This window comes from Rhinolophus sinicus, chromosome 4 (assembly GCF_057876585.1).
Source record: "Rhinolophus sinicus isolate RSI-liver-muscle chromosome 4, RSI-T2T, whole genome shotgun sequence".
Taxonomy (NCBI): domain Eukaryota; kingdom Metazoa; phylum Chordata; class Mammalia; order Chiroptera; family Rhinolophidae; genus Rhinolophus; species Rhinolophus sinicus.
In genome coordinates this window covers 53,920,776-53,942,106 of record NC_142504.1, presented here as the reverse complement: position 1 = coordinate 53,942,106, position 21,331 = coordinate 53,920,776, and the positions used below count along the sequence as shown (strand labels likewise).

The 21,331-nt window shown below is 39.2% G+C and overlaps 1 protein-coding gene across 25 annotated transcripts in view; it reads right to left on the bottom strand.

Moving 5' to 3' along the window:
- SUGCT (succinyl-CoA:glutarate-CoA transferase) overlaps positions 1 to 21,331 on the bottom strand; it is a 743,714-nt gene that overhangs the window by 576,721 nt on the left and 145,662 nt on the right. For all 25 annotated transcript variants that reach the window (XM_088797848.1, XM_088797837.1, XM_088797840.1 and 22 more), the window contains one exon: positions 12,890 to 12,985. In XM_088797848.1, the coding sequence (XP_088653974.1) occupies positions 12,890 to 12,985 (96 nt within the window). The remainder of the gene's footprint in view (positions 1 to 12,889; positions 12,986 to 21,331) is intronic.

The following is a 21,331-nucleotide window of genomic DNA, read 5'->3' as shown; positions in this document are numbered from 1 at the left end:
CACAGAGCTCATTTTCTGGCCCCCCACATTAACACAACACCTCAATGCACCATTATATTTGCTGAACAAACCTCAGATTCTTTTGCAATCTACACAGTAACACCATTATAAGTTTTGTTCCCTACCCCCAGCTTCTGTGAACTAGGACTGAACTTACTGACTTGACTCCTTGCAATGGAAACAAGAACGATGTGGTAGAAACAAAGGATAGCCCACACCCTTTTTAAGGTTTTTTGAGAATGTATTTTAAACAATCATATATATATATATATATATATATATATATATATATATGGCAAAAAATCCAAAGCAGCTTCCAAAAGTCTAGCAAGAAAAATGAGTATATTTTGAAGATACACAGTGCTCATAATTCTTTAATAGTTTTCCTCGTCTTCTGTACACTAATAGAGTTGTGGGTACACCAGAATCTCCATTGTTCTTTATCCATAGGTTATTACCGAATGAAAAAGAGGGCTTATGACAGAACTACAGAGACTCTTCCAAGGGTGTCTTCAGCGTGGAAGATCTCTTCAGACTCGCTCACAGTATCTTTCCGAGGCTGCTGCTAACCAGGTAATGTCCCAGTGACCCCAAGGTATGAGTTACAGCTATTCAAACCCTAGAGGTCGTCCAGAGCAGTAGAGATAATAAAGATCAGGAAATCTGGAACTTATGGTGCAAAAATTCAATTGGGATTTGGCAGTTTCCGTCTCTGGGCTTGTTTCTCTTCAGAAACCATGTTTAAACAGGATCACGAGCCAGCCTGCGAGGTCGCTGTTGTGACAACACTAACAGTGCTAACAATTCTGTTGCTTTATAACACTGAGGGAAATCCTCATTGACAATTCCAATGGGGCCTGTAAGAACTTCTCTCCTTGTTGCAGTTCTAGAATCAACGTTCTCCCTACCACTCTATCTGCTCCTCACTGACTCACCTCCTCAGCACACACATTGCCAGGCAGTAAGAAAGGCAGACGCCTCCTTGACTTGGAGCTGTCCTCTGGTGGGGAAGAAGTATAGGAACAAGGGCTCCTGCAGCACTAGGTGGACTGAGCCATAACACTGAGAGACAAGGAAAAGAGTACCAGATGTGGGTCTATGGGGTGGGTGCCATAGGGCGGTAACAGCTGTCACCTAGTGAGCACACACTGTGTGCCTAACTCTGTGCCACATGCTTTATATGCACTGTCTTGATAAATCATCACTGCCATTCATGGGGTAGGTAGTATTATCTCTGTTTTACAAATGAAAAAGGAGGCTCAGTGGAATGAAGCAATTTGCTCTTAAATGATACAGTAAGTATGCTCCTATATCTGGCAGCATCTGGAGTATCAGCAGCAACAGTTAAAACAAAAAACAAACAACAAAAAAGGAGAAAAGGAAATTCAACAGTAAGGCGATGGTAGTGTAAATCCCTATCAGTGCAGGAGCAGAAATTTAGGCCGTAGCTAGGAATGGGAATTTCAGGCTTGTTTTCCACAACTTAAAAATTGCTTTTCACAAATAAAATTGATTTTCAGTAAAGTGCTTTAAAATTAATTCTGCTCCTGATCATTAGAATCACATCATAGCAAATGATGTTACAAAAAGGGCTCTGAAGCTTAGAAGGAAATGTTATGGCCACCTTAATTATTTTTAACAAAAAATTGTATTTATGCTAAAACCGTATTGTTTTCATATCAATAAGTACATTTACTTGACTGAAATCAAAGTAAACATTTCATTCGTTTAGTGAAACGCCCCCACATACACCAAGAAGAGGAAAGACACACTCACAAAACATACCCAGGTGTACATACACACACAACTGCTACTCTATGACTTGTTGGCCACCTTGTTAACTGGAACAGATGAAAAACCACATCAGACTCAGAGAAAGTTGTGTTTTGAAAGAATTGATTTATTTCAAGATCTTCTCAAGCTGGGCATCTGGCAAAAAAAAAAAAAAAGGGACATTCTAAAGCACAGTCCTTCCTTAACGTTTTCAGCCCTCTTTCCTAATATGCAGACCTAACCAGTTGTTACAGGATTTTTCCTAGGGGACTCATATATCTCTGAAAGTATATCACCTCCCTCTGGATCTTACTTTACTTATAAACGCTCCTTCATCTTCATGGCTGAAACTAACACCCTACAAGATTACACTGGGGACATTTCTTTCTAAGCAGAAGTGGACTCCATCTTCTTTGTAAAACCACCATTGAGACACTCCAAGAATTCAGGAAAAGATCTGCATTTCCTCCAGCAATCACACAGAGGTTGATGCTAATTTCAGGACAGTCTTGTTTCCTTTCTGCTCTCCATCATTTCCACAGAGGTCAAACTTGTACGTTCATTCTGAGTCCCTGTGCTGAGCATGCTGTTGTCTCGCTAAGCCAGGCAGTCAGAGCAACTGCAGCATATTCTGTGCTAAGGTTATATAATGACAGACTAACCCAGCTACAGGGGACCTGAAGGCGGAAAAGACATAAGGCAAGAGTGCTGATTCAACAAAATGAAAATCATTCCCAGGAACCTCTCTCCAAGATGTTGAACCAGAGAAAAAGGTTGTTTTACCTTAAATAATCAACGTGTATATCAGAAGCTCTAAGGATAGTGAGGAAATCACCTAATAATGTGATCATGTTCACAGATTCTTCCAAGTCCCCAGTGAAAAATGCCATCCATTACCAAGTTACAAGAGTGACATCTAGTGGACTCATAATATAATGACCGAAAGGATTTCACAAACACTTCAGAGCCAGGCTTCTCAAAATCAAGCATTTAAAAAAAATAATAAAAATACAAAAAAAAAAAAGGATCCTAGGGATCTTGTTAAAATGCAGATTCTGGTTCAGCAGAATAAACTAGAATCTATTATTTCTAACATTTTTCCATGTAATGCAATGTCACTGCTCCCTGAACCACTTTGAGTGGGGAGGACCTAGAGCATTCCACACCTGCTTTGACCCTCAGGAAAGAAAAGAAGGAAAGGACACGAGAATCATTTCTGGGTCAAAATTAGATTAAATGGATTAATACTATGATTTTTCAATGTCACTACCGTATTTCACTAGCCCACTCGGCATGCACATTGCATTACCATTACCAGAGTCCCTGCACCAGTACTCCTTCAGGAAACTAACTGCCAGAAACAAAACTAAGGAAGAAAAGAACACACTTATATGTGGACACGATTTGTTCAAGTCTCCAATGCAGGTTAACCTCAGAACATAACACCTTACAGGTTTCCTTTCATTATTTGATTTTCTGGATATTGAATTATAACAGTAATTTGTACCATATCAGAACTCGTTTCCTTCCTTTCTCCCAGGAAGCCTGCACCTGGACAGGGAGCCATCGGGGTGGGGGGATTATAGCAGTGCTAAGCACAGCTCCTCAGCAGCTCAGCATTTCTCCGGGACACCCCTAAGACAGAACAGGATGTGTCAATACATCCAAATCCACTGTGCCCAGAATCCAGTCCTGGGTCATCCATCTGTGCCAAAGAGCCTTGGCCTCCGTGCAGAGCCAGCAGGCCAGACCTTGGCTGTAAAGTAAGGTGCGGGCCCCTCCACAGAGGAGCTCTGCCAGTGCCAGGCCCCACGCAAATCTCTCCTGTCAAAGCCTCCATTTCAGCTCAATCAGAACCCCTTCTTTGGTTCTGGGTCACAGTTCTAGGAGCCATTGACAGTGAAGAAAACCAATCTCTTTTCCCAAACACACACACACACACACACACACACACACACACACACACACAAAACCCACTTCTAGTCCAGTAGAATCCTTTAGTACAAGTCAATGGATCTTGGACAAACAATCATTTTTAAGCAATGGAACCCCTATTTCAAATGAACAAACAAAGAGGAGAGCTGTTCTCATTGAAATGGGGTTGGAATTCTCGAGATCTGCCTACTGGGTTTCTTCCAAGACTGCCCCCCACCCTATTCCCCTGAATACACTTCTTCGTGCCCAAAATACCCCTTCCCACCCCAACTCCTGCCCCAGCCTACCAGCCTCACAAAAATACAGTCTAAAAACCAGAAACTATGAGTCTCCCAACAGCTAAAACCACACGAAGCTTCTACGCTGCTCAAGGATGGACCGTTCTCGTTACACAGATTGAGCGAGAGACAGCAATTTCCCTGTAACTTGACTTGATTATGATCCTAATACAATTTCAGCACATGCAATCAAAGGGTTTATTCAAAAGATGTACAACCTGACTTCCTGAAGGAAATTTGCTTTTAAGTCATAATTAAGGATCTCTGTAATGAGTAAACAACAGAATTGCTTATACCTCTTCAGTTGCTCTTGGCAGTCCTAAAGGGAAAATTATGTAGAGGGAAATGTCACAGAATTCTTCCTCAAACGTGGGATGAAGATGGAAAATGACACTAACCATGCCAGTTTAAGTAAGTAGCATTGCATCATCTGCCTTTGGGGTATAGTCCCCCCGCCTCAGTTAGAAACCCAGCTACACCACTTACATGTGACCTTTACCAAGTCACCTAACCCCTCCATACCTCAGCTTACTCACCTGAAAGTGAGGGCAACAGCATGCCTACAGAGTGTGCCAAAAAAACATACACATATTTTAAGAAAGGAAAAAAACTATTAAAATTGTAATACTCAATACATATTGATAACAAAAGATGAATACAAGTCATGTGCATACAAATTTTGGCATCTCAGGTATTTCACAGCATTGCTGTGAGGAATGAATTAATATTTTTAATGTACTTAATAACCGACACATAATGATTCAATAAATGTTATTTCTAATGATGATTATAATGATTATTATTAATATAATATTAAAAGTAATATTATTCAACTGAATATTCATAATGGCATTTGATTCTTTTGGATAATTTTAGCCAAATTTGATAGGCATAAACAACATACTATTCCATGAATTCTGCCTATATATTGAGAAAATTGAGAATGCAAGAAAAGCTGCTAAGATCCTAAAGAAATTCCAGATTTATTCTTTAAGATACATTGCCTTTCTTTGTGCCTCTTTCTTTTTTACCTACCAGTGAAATGCATTAAAAATACCATATTTGTCAATTGGAGGCAATTCTGATTTTTAAAAACCACAGTAGTTTTTGAACAGTCATAAATATGTTTATTCTTCAGACAATATGCTCTCCTTAAACGTCATATTGCCTAATTTATTTTAGATTTAGGGATTTTATTTTAAATCAAAGAAACCTGAACCTTCTCTAAGGAGAAGCCTAGAAGGCTTGTTGTGTCAGTAGCTGGCACACCTGCCCTAATTTTATCTCCTGTTGGACTGCCCAATGATATATTCTCAGGACTGTGGCAAAGCCTGGTCAATGGTTTCAACCTGGATCTTTAAATAAACAGTTTTGTTTTGTTTTAACAAGAATCCCAAATTCATAAGGCTCAAGGCACACATAGCTTCAAAGCAAATATTTAAAAGTGACCTCACCAAAACCTTTAGAACAAAAGGGACTGGGGAAATTCAGACAATTCATACCTTAACGTAAAATACATACATACATACATACATACATACATACATACATACATACATACTTTGAACATTCTAACTTGTCAGTACTGAGTAATCCAAAAGTTTGCAGAAACCTCTGAGATGTAATTTAATCTATTTGCTATCACCCACACTTTTGTTCCCAATAAATCACCAAGTATGTTTTTACTGGGTATACATTATCAAAGTTCATTGCAATCTTAAGATTATAAGAACAGATATTGAAAATGCTCTGTAGTTCTCTCACTTTTTAAAACTAAAGGAGAAATCTCCACAACTCCTGGTGACAAAATGGTGGGTATGTATCTTTTATAGAGTCAGGTTCCCATCTTGTGGCTTCTCAGAGATCATTTCTGAAAATCATTTCTGTCATGATTCATTTGGTTAAGTACGAATTTATACTAAACCTCAATTAACTAGACACCTCAGTAAAACTAGAATCCCTATTCCCTCTGACAATTGAGTGGTACTGCTACATATGATTCTCCTCAAACTGTATTTTCTTCAGTAACACTACATTTGGGCAAAGGCTCAATACTACAATTTCTAAAAATCATCTGAGAACAGATTTTTTAAATAGAAAAGTACAGTACATTATATCTTTATTTACTCTGCCCCTAAGCTGCCATGAATAGTTTCCATAAAGACTATTCCGTAGTTTCCTAGAAACTATTTTACAAAGTTATAATTATTAGTTCAACGACAGAAATAATTATAGGAGCCACCTTTTATTAAACGCTTACAAGAGTCAGGTACTACACAAAACACTTAGACACACTATCTCATTTAATTCCTTCAATAAACAGGAAAATGACTATCATTATTACCTTTTTGGATGGGAAGCAGCTAACATTAGAGATACTAAAAGACTTGTTCAAGATTTCACAGTCAATTAGAGGTAAGTCAAGTGATGGGTCCAGGTCTGTCCGACCCCACAGCTCAAATTGTCCCAGCTGTGCCTGCTAGATAGCCTCCCAGTGTCTTCAAATGAGGGGCCCAGTTCTTCCTCAACTGGAAGCCTTCAGGAACTAAAACCCCATGGGGGCTCAACAAACTGTTATTTGATTTATTGAGTCCTGTGAAAGCATAAATTGAAAACATGGTAGAGGGAAACCTATAACTACCCATAGCTCAGAATTCAAATACACTTCTATCATAAGGTCACTTGGTAGGCTTGGTAACTTCTAAAATCATGACAAGTAGGTCATTTGTCAAAGAGATGATGGACACAGATTAGAAGAATTCTATCATCTGCCAAAAAAATTAAGACAGGTGTCCATGATGTATCAAGTGCGTACACACAAAACAACAACAACAACAACAAAGAAAAACCCTACTAGTTTGGATATAGAGAGAAAGGAAATAAGCTTTGAAATCTTAAAACCATTGTTCCAATCCAGGTTCTTTGACTTTCTAGTTATGGCCATAAGAAAGTTTCTTCATCTCTGTAGGTGTCCCTTTCATCACAATAAAATGAGAAAAAAATATGTGTGTATGTGTGTTTATACACACACACACACACACACGTATCATTTACACAGTGTGTTCAGTGGAAGCCAGTATGATATTATTACTGTTACTACCAATGCACCAATTAAATTAAATATGCAATACCATCATATACTTGTTTAAACTGTACTTTCAAACTTCAGTGAATGCTTTAGTATATGGTAAAAAAAAAAAATCACCCAAGAAAAGACAAATGTATATTGTTTACACTTTGACTTATTAAAAAATCCTTAACACAGGTTAAAAAAAGGTTTCCAAGGTTACCTATCTGCTATGATTTAGAAGCATTCTGATGTTTTCTCAGAAATGATAACAAAGTACTACATCTCTTCGTACTTGAAATTTACCGCCAGTCTGAGTCTCTGTGCCAAGTTAAATATACAGTATAATGTCCATACCAGAAATAATAGCACAGCTTCCTGCTGTACTCTTTGGTTGAATGAGACCAACTGAAGAAAGGGAGACATGATTTTATGTAATCATATGAATAATTGTTTTCTTCAGTCTCTTGAATTAGAAGCTACTCCAGGGAAGAAAAAAAAAGTTTAAAAGAAATTGCCGTGTGAATTATCAGGCCATTGGGAAAAATTCCCTTTGAAGACCCTATATTTGAAAGCCTCAAGAAAAAGCATAAAAAGAATATTCTTATTAATGAACTGCTCAGAAAGTCAACTTCCCCTAGCTATCCCAGCACCCACACTCCTGAGGCCTCAGAGCGCTATAAAATCTCTGCCTGTGAGGCACAAATGGATTGGTAAAGAGATGGTGGAGTGATTCCTTCAAGCAGACATCACCCGAAACTCTTGAGTTTTGTAATACAGGAACATGGAGAAATGGGATGAAAGATGGAAAAAGACAAGACATGGGGGTAAGGAAGGTTGCTGGGTTTCTTTTAAGATGAAGGACGTGATCGTATGTTTATCCCCTGGCAGATAACATAAACGATTGCAGAGATAACGTGCAGAAGCAATGCCACTAAGTAGGCAGAATGTGGAAAGAGACGATTCAGCCATTATGGAGGAAATAAAATGAACTACGTACAGATATACATGTAGAAGTTTGGGAGGTACAGCAGAGAAAAGATACAGCAGTTCTCCTCTGATTGCATCACTTTTGAGTGAAATAAGAGGTGAAGTCTTTAGCACAGGATGCGTAGAGAGGGGGGAAACTTGAAGAAAGACCTATGTGAAAAAGTCCTCTCAGAGGTAAACGTGTAGCTAAATGTGACAGGATCATTGGGTAAGGCTGAGAGAGACACTTGAGAAAGGCAGCCATAAACTGAGAGCAGGATAGTCAATGGGGCAGCTATGTTTTCCTCTACCCACATTCACTGCTTGAGTGCAGGCCTGGAACACATGGAGTGTGAAGTCTAATCAACACTGGGATTTGCCAGCTGAATACAAAGGAGGTGGCACTGTCATCAATAACAACAAAGTCTAGATCCTGAACCTTATGACTCATAGTGCAGCACTGGCATCATCTGGAATTAGAAGCCGCATCTTAACAGGGCTTCTAAATGATTCGTGTGCCTGTTAAAGTTTGAGAAATACCTGAGTGGGATCTGAGTGAAACAGGAAAAGACCATTAAGAACAAAGTGAGGATTAAAAAATAAGAAGCCAGGCTGTTGCTTGGGTCCCCTAAGTGGATTTCAGAGCCACCAAGACTGATGACAGAAGGAACGGCTGGATCAAAGGAAGAGGTGAAAGAGCCATGTGAGAATGATCGTCCAGGTGGTAACAGATGTCTGAAAGTCTTGGAGTCCTGCTAGGAATTGGGGCAAATGTGTAAGGGATGATGGGATTCATTCTGGTAGTCTTCTAAGGGGAGGACAGAGTTCTGGTGTGGTCTCACTCTCTGGATTGGTCTCTTCGACAGTTTATGCTGATCATGGTAGCAACACCGTAGCTGAAGGAGTACGTGAAGCTCTGAGCTCTCTCAAGTGGTCTGGACTCAGAGAGAAATGCTTATCAGGATACACAGAGAGCTCAGCAGGCTTCTATTAGATCCACTAGCTTGTCCCTTAGGAAGGGATTCACTTCAAATAAATAGTAAATTGTTAAGCAGTTAGGTAGCCGCCCAAAGATCTGTGCCTACACTAGAGAGTGTAACAACTCTGTATAAGACCAGAGGAATTCATTGCTCTTTTTTTATATATATATAATTTTATTAGTTTCACGTGCACAAGACAAAGCAATACTTAGACGTTTAATCATTTATATCCCTCACGCTGTGTGAACCCCCCTCCCCCATCCACTATCCCTCTGACATCGCACAGAGCCATTACATTTCCATTGTCTCTATTCCTAATGCTGTATTCCACTTCCTGTAACCATATATATATATATATATATATATATATATATATATATATATATATATATATAAAATTATAGTTGGCATTCATTATTGTTCAGCTTCAGGTGTACCGTGCAGAGATCAGGCATCTACATCATCCCTGAGGTGGTCTCCCAAATGGGACACATGTCCATCGGATTCCCTACAAAATGAATTAATTGCTCTTGAAGAGAAGCCAAAAAGGAGAAGGGAAAGAAAGGAACAGAAGGTGAGGAGAGTCTTATGCTATTCACAACAGTGACACTCCCCAGTAGCAGCCAAAGGCTCTGATTAAGAAAGGTGAGGCCTCCCATGGCAGACTATAAATTTCATCTGTAAAAACTTCCCCGTTTTTCTTCAAAATATTCAGTATAGTCTCCTGTCCTCATGAGTATATTTGTGAATGGATCTCCTGTGACATTGCAGAAAGGCAGAAGTCAGTGTGGGTCACAAGACTAGAAAGCAGAGGAGGACATACACATACCGGTTTTAGAATGTTGAAGAAACTTGGGAGAGAGTTTTAGATATACACAGTCTATGAAATTAGGGGGATTATCATGTTAGTCATAAATCTAAAGGGCAATGGCCCCACTGATACCTTTGTTACCTAATAAAACACATTCTTTCTGAAGACCAGCTAACTGCTTTCTCTGCACTCTCCTCTCCCATCCACAAAACCATCCGGTCTTTATAAATACTCATATAATTGTTTGAAACACTGACAAGTATTGGACAAAAGCCAGTGCATTAAAAATATTAACATGAACATTATATAATTATTAATCCCTTGAGCTGGGTGCTTCTCAGGGGCAAAATACAATGATAACGGGAACAAAAAAGTCATTGAAATCCAAAAATTCTTTTTAAAATCTGAACTCTCAGAAAAGTATCCACCAAGGTGTTTAACAAGTAACAAATGATTACCAGAGTTCTGTCTACTTTTGTTTAGCTTACTCATTCTCAAAAAGTGGGCAGGCAAAGAATAGGGAAGAAAGAGCAAAAGTGGATAATCAACCCGAGAAATTAAGAATTGCATGTATATAAAATAACAAATCAAGGATCACTATTCTTCAAAAATTTACATTCCATGCATTCAAGGTCTGTGATCTTGCGGATAGGGTTCAACAAGAATTGAGGAAAGTGGGCTGGGCCCTGTAACTAATTCCTGAGACCATCAGGGTCTTCCATTATAGACTTCAGCTCAAAATTCAAGACAACTCAAATTAGATGCAAAGCTATAATTATTATAGAAAACTGAATTATAATTATCCTGGCATTCACCCATAAAAATATTTCCCAAGTCTATTTTAAAAATTGAAAACAGATCAGGGCCTACAAGCGTATCTAGGGCCCAATCTTGGTATGTTAGTTTCATTCGGGCTAAATTTGCATTTGTTCCTTAATCACAGCGCTGAATCACAGAACCAGTTCTCTATCAAGAGAAAACAATTTAATTCTAGGCTCCTGAGGAAAAACCCTAGCATATCTTCTTATTTCTTACCAATACTAATGCTGCAATCAACTAGATCAAATAAGCACACTATCCATCTTGTGTGACTGGGACAATTTAAGCAGAAAATATACATTTCTCTCTTCAAAGAACAGAAATACACACACAAATATGCACACACAGAGGTTCTCATGTATTTTACCTACAGTAATAAAAGCCAAAGAGTATACATTTCTTTCACATCACAATGAAATAACTGACACCACACCCAAGATGCCACAGTTCTGGTGCAAACACCCAGGTGGATAACTGCGGTCTACACAAAACTTTCAAAAAATACATTCTAAATATCATATTGTATGTCAACTGCAATTGAAAAAGAAAAAAAGATTATTTAAAAGGACATTCTCTTTCAAATAAGCAAAAAATAAACTATGAATCTTATATTTGAACATATACGTGAACACCTCCCTATGCAATGTGATCTGGAATTACACTGCAAAGCCTTCCATTTACACATGTTCTCTCCATGCATATCAAAAAACTGAAGCCTGGACTCCCATTATCTGAGATGAATTCCCATGGGTTCTAACACTGTCCTGTCCTCTGTTAAAATGCCCTTGAGAGGGATCTCCCTTATCAATGATGAGCAAGATTAATTAGTTCATGTGATCCACCCCTCAGCTAGGAGAAAGTTTGATGGAGTGGGTATGGGGTGGAGAAGAAGGAGGGGACTGGAATCCTACACTCCCCTGTCGAAAGTACCAGGATCTGAAAGAACGTTCCACAAGGAGGCAGGAGATCACACTGGGAGTCCACCTAATCAATCTAGGTGTCAGATTTCTCACCTGAAAAATGAGAAGGCTGAATTTGATGGTTTATAACTAGTTGAAAAATACCACTTCTGTGAACTGAAGTAGGTCTGACTAGAAGTGTAGGGGCAAACACAGAGGGCAAAGTAGTGGGGAACAAAATGGTGGCCATAAAACCACTGTGGAAGAAAACACAGAAGGCACTAAAGAAAATGTCGCCACAACTGTAATTATACCAAAAGATTAACTAAATGTGTGAAAAAGAGAAATCATAATTCTCCAGAGAAATCACAGCAATGTCTCAGGTGTAGAGGGACCATAGACAGAAATAGAAAGAAGGAAGTCTAGATTCACATTGGGCCAGTCTTTCCTCAAATCTGTATTAAAAATGAAAATGAAACTAGTTTTTCACAAGGAAATAATGTTCTTAAAACTAAAAGGATGATTAGCAGTGTTAATGGATTTCCTAGCAAATGGAAAACGTTCTGTCAAGAGCACTAGCATTGAAATGACTATCATAAAATTTACTCTTTATTCAACAGATATTTATATAGTATTTAGTGTGTGCTTCTACTGCATGTTAGAAGGGACACCATGATGGGAAAGACACTTCTACTCTTAAAGTAACAACACAGCACAGAAAATATGACAAATACATTGGTAAATATAAAGAGATATGATGCAATTGGGCTAAGCAAAGGTTAGAGTTTTGGGAGAAGAGTTAAAGTTTTTTATTTTGTTTTATTTTTGGAAGATCACAATTCCTTCACATATTCATTTACACTACCGAAGTCAAGAATTTCTAAGTTTAGACACTTAATAAAGAACAGTAGTTCCTAAACCCTGTGCTTTGCTCAACAATGAATATCCATCACACACAAATTTTCACTTTATTCCAACCCTGTGAGAATATCACTGTCAGCTGGGGTAGGTAGCATTTGATTTATAATTGACATGTGAACAAACCATGCTTTATAAAATGGTTACAATCAGTGCCTCTTTTAGGTGAAAAAAGAAAAAAACAGCAAACCATCATGAGTTCAAAAGTTACTCACTTTCAGTGAGTTTCTTTGATCCATTTAAGTGTCCTGTTACTAATCTTCTGATGAAGAAATGTGTAAAACACAGCATTTAAAGTGAACAACAGAACCTTGTTATAGTCAGACAAAGATACATGACAGAATACCCTGGAAGCCTTTGTAAAGGAAATCATTTCTCAAACTCATACCGCACAGAACTGCAGATTATAGCAGCCCGATGCTGCACTGTTGGGTTCTTACCTGGTAAGGAACAATACTGCCATGAGCTGTGCCCCACCGTTTCGCTTCCTTTCGGGCAATCAAGTAATTAGCAGCTACCTGGGTCAAACATGCCACCTATCAGAAAGGGAAAAAAAAAGAAAAAGTTAGTTTATGGATACTCATAAGCAGAAAATTATGAGAGTTCTCATTTGATTTCAATTTACGTCATTGTAAAAGAAAAAAGAGAGAGACAAAACTCCCAACAGGTTAGAAAATACGCAGACATCAAGAAAGGAAAAGCAGTATTACATCACTGCATGAGACTAAGTCCTGAGTAATCGTCAACCGAGAAATACAAACCCAACATCAGTGAGCTCCTGAGAAGATCACCTGAAGGCAGACGGTGACCCAGCAGATGAACCTGGCCCAGCCTTGAACGTCAGAGCCACAGGAAAATACGCCAGCCACCAGCACAGGCCTATCCCCACCCACCTGTCCTCTGACCTTCCACCAAGATAAAAGAGCTGTGTCATCACTGAGCAGCTGAACCAAAGAGCCACAGTCCTCTACACTTCTCATTACATAAAACAATAAGAAACCTCTATTTTGTTTAAGTCAGTTTAGTCAAGTTTCTGTTACTTGCTGTCCAAGGCATTCACACACAGCAGATCAAGATTATTTGCCTTTTTTCATTCATTAGTGAATCATCCTCATTTAAACAAAAATTACTGCACCTTCCCCAACTTGCTTCTGGCCTCATGTCCTCACTATACTCATTTCAATTTTCAAGAACCATAGTTCTAGTAAAGAGGTCATCTAAAACCTTAGGGTCAACTTATGACTCTTACAATATTTCCTAATACAGATCTTGAAAACCCACAATAATTCAATTCCATATGAGAACAGGAAGATAATGGATTGATTCTGGGTAATCTACCATAAGCAGCTTATGTTCCAGTGAATATCCATGGCTCCAAGGGCCTAGAAACGTGGAAAGGAGGTGACCTAACAACAACTTTCCAATTTCCAGAAAAAAAGCTTCTGGCCTCATAACATAATCGAGATAGAGCATGGGCTTGCCTGTCCCATTCTAGATCATCAGAAGTGACTGGGCATCTACCAAGCCAGCAAGGCAAACATACCTCACTGAGACTGCCTCCTAGAACACACAGTGCTGATTTTTCAGGGCGTGGTGACACAACCTGTTGTTGCCCTCTACCTGGCATGGCACCTGCACCTCCTACAAGGGCTATAAATAGGGCTCGGCCTGGGTGCATCTCCTTGCAACAGCAGCCATTCTCCTTTCCTGTATTCTCGGGATTTACACTGACTTTTATGTTCATTTACTGCTCTGTTGAAATTGGAACTGCCTCATGGCAGCTGGTTCGGCTGTCGCACCCAGGTGGCAAAACTAATAAACTCTGAGTCATCCACTTCTGGACCTCCATCTGGTCTTGCGCATTTGAACCATGGAGCATTCCAGGGCTGCCTGGGGCTGCCTAGTGTTAATCACCATTTCACAGATCACTTCTGTGTCTTTCAAAATGGAAAATCAAATCAACATTTTGTAGTAAAAATGCACTGGATGGGAAGTCCAGATTCATGGTTTCTAATTTCTGTCAACCTCTAATTAGTTGTGCAACTGTAGGTATATAATTTAACTACTTTGACCATCAGATACATTCTCTATAAAATCTTGGGCATTCGACCTAAAATAATGGTTTTCAGACTTTATAAAAGAGCAGAACTCCCATATCCAATCCCCTAACACGTGAAATCCTGCTGTGTAAGCAGATAACACCCCCCAGCGCTCTGGATGAAGCAGAGGCTGACCTACAATGTCACCAGAGGCAACATAAACACAGAACGCAACGTGCAAAACAGTAAATGGTCTTAAATGTGCTTCCAAGTTCTAACTTCTGACTATTATTCTACTGAACAGCCTGGTAGATAACAGATAGCAGGGTTGCCACAGTAGCAATTTTCCCAGGAAGGCTCTTCCTGAATTTGGGGTATTTTCTCTAGTCTAAGGTTTTTCTGTTTTGTTTTCTATTTTCTTATCTACAGGAAATGTCCTTCTTTCATCTAGCTATGTTGTGGGGCGGTTTGTTCTTTTGAAATACATCCTGGTTAAAGCACTCTCTAAGGTGCTCTAGTGCTACTGGAGGCAATGAATTCACATTAATAGAAGTAATTCTTTGCAAGCAATTCATCACAACAGGCTTAGTGTTTCCACTTCTTGAATTTCGAAGGCAACTGATGTCAGTACACCAGCATCGGCAAAGGGTGCCTGACATACGGGCTGACTGGTCCCACAGGGTAACCTGTGAGTCCTCCACGCATCTGAGACGGCTGCCGGGGGTTAGGCATGGACTGAATCCCACCTGGCTGCCTCACTTCTTGCCCACTACCTCATTCTTGCTTCTGAATTTTAATTTCTGTGTTTCTAACCCTGCCTTGATAAGCTATCTGTGACAACTATTAATAAAAGTAGTCACATTTAGAATGAGTTTAAATGAAGGGTCAGAACTCATCTCACAGACTGTTTCTAAATGGAATACCATACCATTTTCTCCACACAGTGCTAACTCATGAAAACAAAAAGCATTTCACAACTAGCAGGCTCTCACTGGGAAAAAAGATTAAATCAGATTTTAAGTCAGTTGTCATCCCAAAACAAAGCGTGATTTGTCAGTAACTACTCAGAGGCAAAGCTGGGGGTAACAAAGAATTTTATTTTTAAAAAGGGCGCAACTGAACTAAACTTAGTAACCCAATGTTTAAAAGGGGTATTACAGATCTGAAAGTAATCTACTATTTACAAGGATGTATTTTAAGGCAGGAGAAGGGGGAGAAAGCCAACAGCTATGATGTGATTATGTATGAAAAAATCAGAAGCTTCCTGGCAATTAATGACAAATTTTCCACAAATCAAAAGAATGCAGGATGTGACTTTTCGGTTAATAACTACATAGTGTATATCCATTCTAAATGTTGCATTAGATCATTACTTTCATCCCCTAAACTTAGGCTCATTATTTCGTCATGTGGATGCTATATAATTTACTCAGAATGTTGCCTTTATATGGTTTCATCTAAATAAAAAAGCCAACTTTGGTTGAATAATAATCATTCTGACAGCAAAACTATTATTTTAGATAACACAGTGGGTCCTGATAGACTTTGTGTGTAACCAGAGAACCAACAGGGTGGTCAAAGTGGATCTCAAAGGGCACAGCCCCAAAAGGCTTAAGTATAAAAATGCCCCATTATTTCCCAAAGCAGCCCCATGGGATCTATCACCATATAGTTCACTTCCACCAAATGAGGATCCAGCTGCAATAACAGAATCTTTTACTTCCAAAAGGACAACCAAGTATGACAGACAAAGTAGGGAAAACAAGGCTAGAACTATGGTCCATTACATCAAAATGGGTCATTTCTCCCCTGCTTCTTTGCATATATTCTGGCCTCTAATTAAGACGAAACACCTATTATGTTTCACTTCTGCACCTGCCCATAGCTCCATCCATTCTTCAAAGTCCATTCCTTTTCCATGAAGTTCCCCATCACCCAAGAAAAATATATATATATATATTTTCTCTGCTTCTGAACAAATACAAGACCTTAATTTGCCTGATTCCTGCTGCACTGTCACAGTCTACCTTGTACTACAATTAGAATTATAAGATGGCAAAGCTAGAAAGACCTAGGTCAATAGTTCTTAAACCCAGATGTGATCACAACCATCTGGGGAATTCCCAGACCTACTGCATCAGACTCTCCAAGGATGCTGCTTGGTAGTAAATAATTCAACCAATGTACATTAACTGCACACCAGATATAAAACCAGAGGCTTAGGAAAATCTAGTCAAACTCTAATATCACAGATGGATAAATAAAGGAACAGAGAAGGGAGGTAATTTATCTGCGGTCACACACCTGTCTACTAGCAGAACTTCAAACTAACTACAGTGCCCTTTTCCATGTTGCACTTTTATTTAGCATCTTATCACTCCTCTTAAATTGGGAACTATTTGAGGGTAAAAATTCTATATTATAAACCCTTTCTATGTTCTCACAGCACCTAACACAGAGCTTGCACACTAATTTTTTTAATGCATGAATGACAATAGTAATTACTAGCTGTTTACTTGTTCAACAAATGCTAAGGGCTGCTCTGTGTGAGGCATCATGCTAGGTACTGGATATACCTAAGTAAGTGAAAAGGCATAGTCTGCCCCCTTTGGACTTAAGAATAGCGGAGAAGTCAGCTAAGCAAACAGGTATAGGAACTGGCATGGGGAGAGGAGATGGAGGAGAACTTTCAGAACACAGAGAGTAACACATGTTAAAGCCCTAAGGCATGAAGGAGATTGGCAGATGGGGGACAGAAAACTGAAAATAGACCAATGTAGCTGAAGGGTGGCAAGGAAGAGACCTGGAGATGAAATGGGAGAGCGTGACAGAAGCCAGGTCATGCCAGCCTTGCAGGTCACGGTAAGGAGGCATTCTTTGCACATCTTTCATGATGCTCATTTTAAAATCACACACCTTATCATACTGCCCTTCTACTTAAAACTCACAGGGCTTCCCACTGCATGTGCAATTCAATCCAAAGAATGAACTGAAAAAAGGCAAGAGAGAAAATGGATGAGTTATGGGGATTCCAAGAGTCCAGGCATAAGTCGATGATACTCAAACTAGGATGCTGGCAGTGGATATGGAAAAATTAGTGACTTTAAGGTATATTCTAGGGACAGAATGGACAGAAGATGTGAGGGAGAGGAAGGAGCCAAACATGGCTCCCAGATTTCTGGCTGAATATCGGGTAAAATACCAAGGCACTAACAAAAATAAGAAGTCAGAGAGAGGAACAAGTCGAAGGGAAAGGAAAGTAAGAGTGCACCTTCGAATGTGTTAAATTGGAGATGCCTGCAAGACAATCACCTGAGCTGTAGTCATCAACATATAGAATGTACTTATAGTCATTCCCAAGGGGAAATTTAGAAAGATAGATAAGAGAAGAACTCAGAAATAACATAAAACAAAAGGAGAAAAGCCTCCATGTCAAAAATAGACTTTCCTCTAATCCCAAGTATGGTCAATGGTGTAGGTACGCACTACTAGCATCAAATTAAACGCCCCAAAATAGGGGGTAGGGTAAATAAGATATGATATCAATCTATTAATATATACAATAGAAGACAAAGTAGGCACTCAAAATGATGCAACAGAAGGATACAGCATCATGTAAGAAAATGTTCACTACTCTGTTTTTTAAAACTTTTTATTTTAGAACAGTTTCAGATTTACAGCAAAGTTACCAAGAGAGTAGAGTTCCCAAGTATCCCCACCCTCAGTTCCCTATTATTAACATCTCCCATTAGTGTGATACCTATTTTCCATGAGAAAACCAATCTGGATAAACTGTTAATGCTGAGCTTTCCTTTGACTCCACGCCCTTCATCTGCTTCACGGTCCCATCCCCATTAACCGCCACCTGATAGCTCGTCTGTCATCGGCGCCGTAGGCCCCTCTTCACCATCACAGCTTTGTCATACGTTCCTGGTTTTGATGACCTTGACAGATCTGAGGATACTGATGAAGTATTTTGTAGTATGTTCTTCAACTGGGGTTTTTTAAATGTTTTTCTGATCCTTACACTGGGATTATGGGGTTTTGGAAGGAAGACCACAAAAGTAAGTACCATTTTCAACACATCATATCAAAGGTACCTACTATCAACATGATTTATCACTTGTGGTGTTGAACTCGATCACCTGGAAGAGGTCGTGCTTATCAGGCCACTCCACTGGAAAACCGCTCTTTTCTCCTCCCCCTTACACACTGTACTCTTTAGAAGGAAGTCACCTGACACAGCCCACACTTAAGAGGTGCGCAGTTACGATCCTCCTTCTCAACAGTTCACATAAATTATTTTGAATTCTGCACAGGAAATCTGTCTTTCTCCCCTATTTGTATATTTATTCAATCATGTATTTGTTACGTATCAGCACAGACTGAGGGATATTTCCTTCACACTTGCATTATAACCCACTGCTACTTTATTTTATTGCTCACAGCATTCCTTATGAGGACACTGGCTCCTGTGTCCCTGACATATTCTCCATCATTGTGAGTGTACTTTCCGCATTTCCGTCCTGCATGGCAGTACAAGATGCTCCAGGCTCATTTTTATATGTCCTACTCTCATCTCACAGGAAAGCAGAAAAGGAAGAGGAGTCACAGAGAAAGAAAGGAAACTGATACTTTAGTGTCAACCAGTACCTCTTTCATCCACTCATTTATTCAAAAGTCACACCTACTATGTGCCAGGAACTGTTCTAGGCCCAGGGGCTATAGCAGACAGATAGGGTCGCACTCCTAGTGTGAGGTTCATTCAGACATAAATAAATGGGAAAACATCAAGAAATGATAAGAGATATGAAGAAATTGAAACAGAATCACACAGAGGGATCTTCTAGACTCGTAGGTTAGCAAGGACCTCTCTGAAGATGTTATTAATACATTTAATGTGAGGCCTGGAGAAGGCATGTGAAAATCTAAGGGAGATCTTTCCAGGCAACAAGATCAACTCATTAAAAGACTTTATTGTGGTAAAAAGCTTACCATATATAGTTACAGAAAGAAGGTCACTGCCACTGGACCATAGTAAGTAAAAGACGTAGTAAAGTGAGGTCAGGGAGGTATGCGAAGGCCATATCACATGGGTTCCTGTAGGCTTGGGTAAGGACCTGAGGCATTATTCTAAGGATCATGGGAAGCCGTTGATTTATATAATTAGATCACCTGGCCATTATATGGAGTACAAAGGGGCAATGAATGCAACCCAAATATCTCACATGAGGTAAGCATTACAACTTCCATTTTACAGATGAGAAAACTAGGCCTAGGGAGGGTAAGTATCTCATCTCAATCTCACAGCTGGTGACTGGAAAAACTATGACTAGCACTCAGGTCACTGTACTCTCTAAGCCACCCCTACACCACCACCTCCTCTGTCTGACCACTCTGCTCCCAGCCCCTCGCCGCAGCAGCACTTGACTTCACATCTGCATCGTAGGTTATATCCTTGGCTCCACGTGTGATATCCCTGCAGCCTCACCCCTCCCCCTATCACTGGAGTGGACTGCAACCCCTCCATGACCACTCAGCTGTCTGCATTTGCTCAGAGAGACACCATGACCTGCACTGACGGTGCTCCTCACATTCTGTCTGCTCAGCCTCTCTCATTTCCTAACTATAAGATTTTCTGAGACAAACACGCCAGAACAGAAAGGAAGAGGTTGGCATTCATGGAGAATGCACCTTGAAGAAGGGAAACTGAGCCTCACGTCAGAAAGAGTTTCTGAGATCCTAACATCTATCTTTTTCATCCTAACACCATTACTTTGCATGTCAAACTTCCTATGCAATTTAATCTGCTACACTTTGTCCTTCACACCTTAAAGTAAACTAATTCCTTAAGAACCACTAGGGCCAAGGAGAAAAACATTCAGAAGTAGAGAAGGTATTCTGGCTACCCATATTGAAAGAAGAATAAGAATTCTACCTATTCGTATCACAGTTGTCATTTTAAGTGTCTGTATTTACTAAGGATTAAAGCTAAAAAGCTAAAACTTATTAAACACTTATCGTGCACTGTTCTAAGCATTTTATGTGAATTACCTCATTTAATTTTTATGACAACTGTACGAGAGAGGTTTTTCATGAACCCATTTTACAAATGAGAAAACTGAGGCACAGAGCAGTTTAGAAATCTGCCCATGGTTACATACCTAGTAAATGGTCAGCAGGACCTGAACTCAACGAGTCCAGATTCTGGCATTCTATACTAAATTATATACTAAATCGGACTATTTAAGATTCTGAAGGGACTTGATCCTGGAAAAATTTTATTGGACTGTCCTACCTGGTAAAGAAAAAAACAGTGATTAAGCATCCTTTTCAATAAGGTAAACCTCCACAGATAAGTTTGACTTTAATTATTACATAAAGATATAGTTGTGTTATACTCAGAATAACTTTGCCAATCCATCTGAATCAAAATCAGACATATGAGGAAAGTGAGTATCAAATGCTAGAAGGTAAGACCAGACAGCAGAGACAGAATATCAAAAACATGTTTAGGATAATACATCAAACACATTTCTTACCATACATAAACCACTGACCCAGTCAATCACTATACTCAAAAAGTGGTTAACAACTGGAAAAAAAAATGTGATGAGTAAGTGCAAATGTAGAAAAGCAACTTTTAATGACATGATTTATTTATTTATATCTGTGATGCCACAGCTTCAGTTTCAAAAGTTTTCTTCAAATATGATTTTATATTTTTTTATGATTTGAATTTTTTTTTTGAATTATTTTCTTTAATTACAGAGTTGTACACTGGAAACCTAGGGTTTTATATTTTAAATAACTTAGTTCTTTAAAATATGTCTGTTTTTAGAA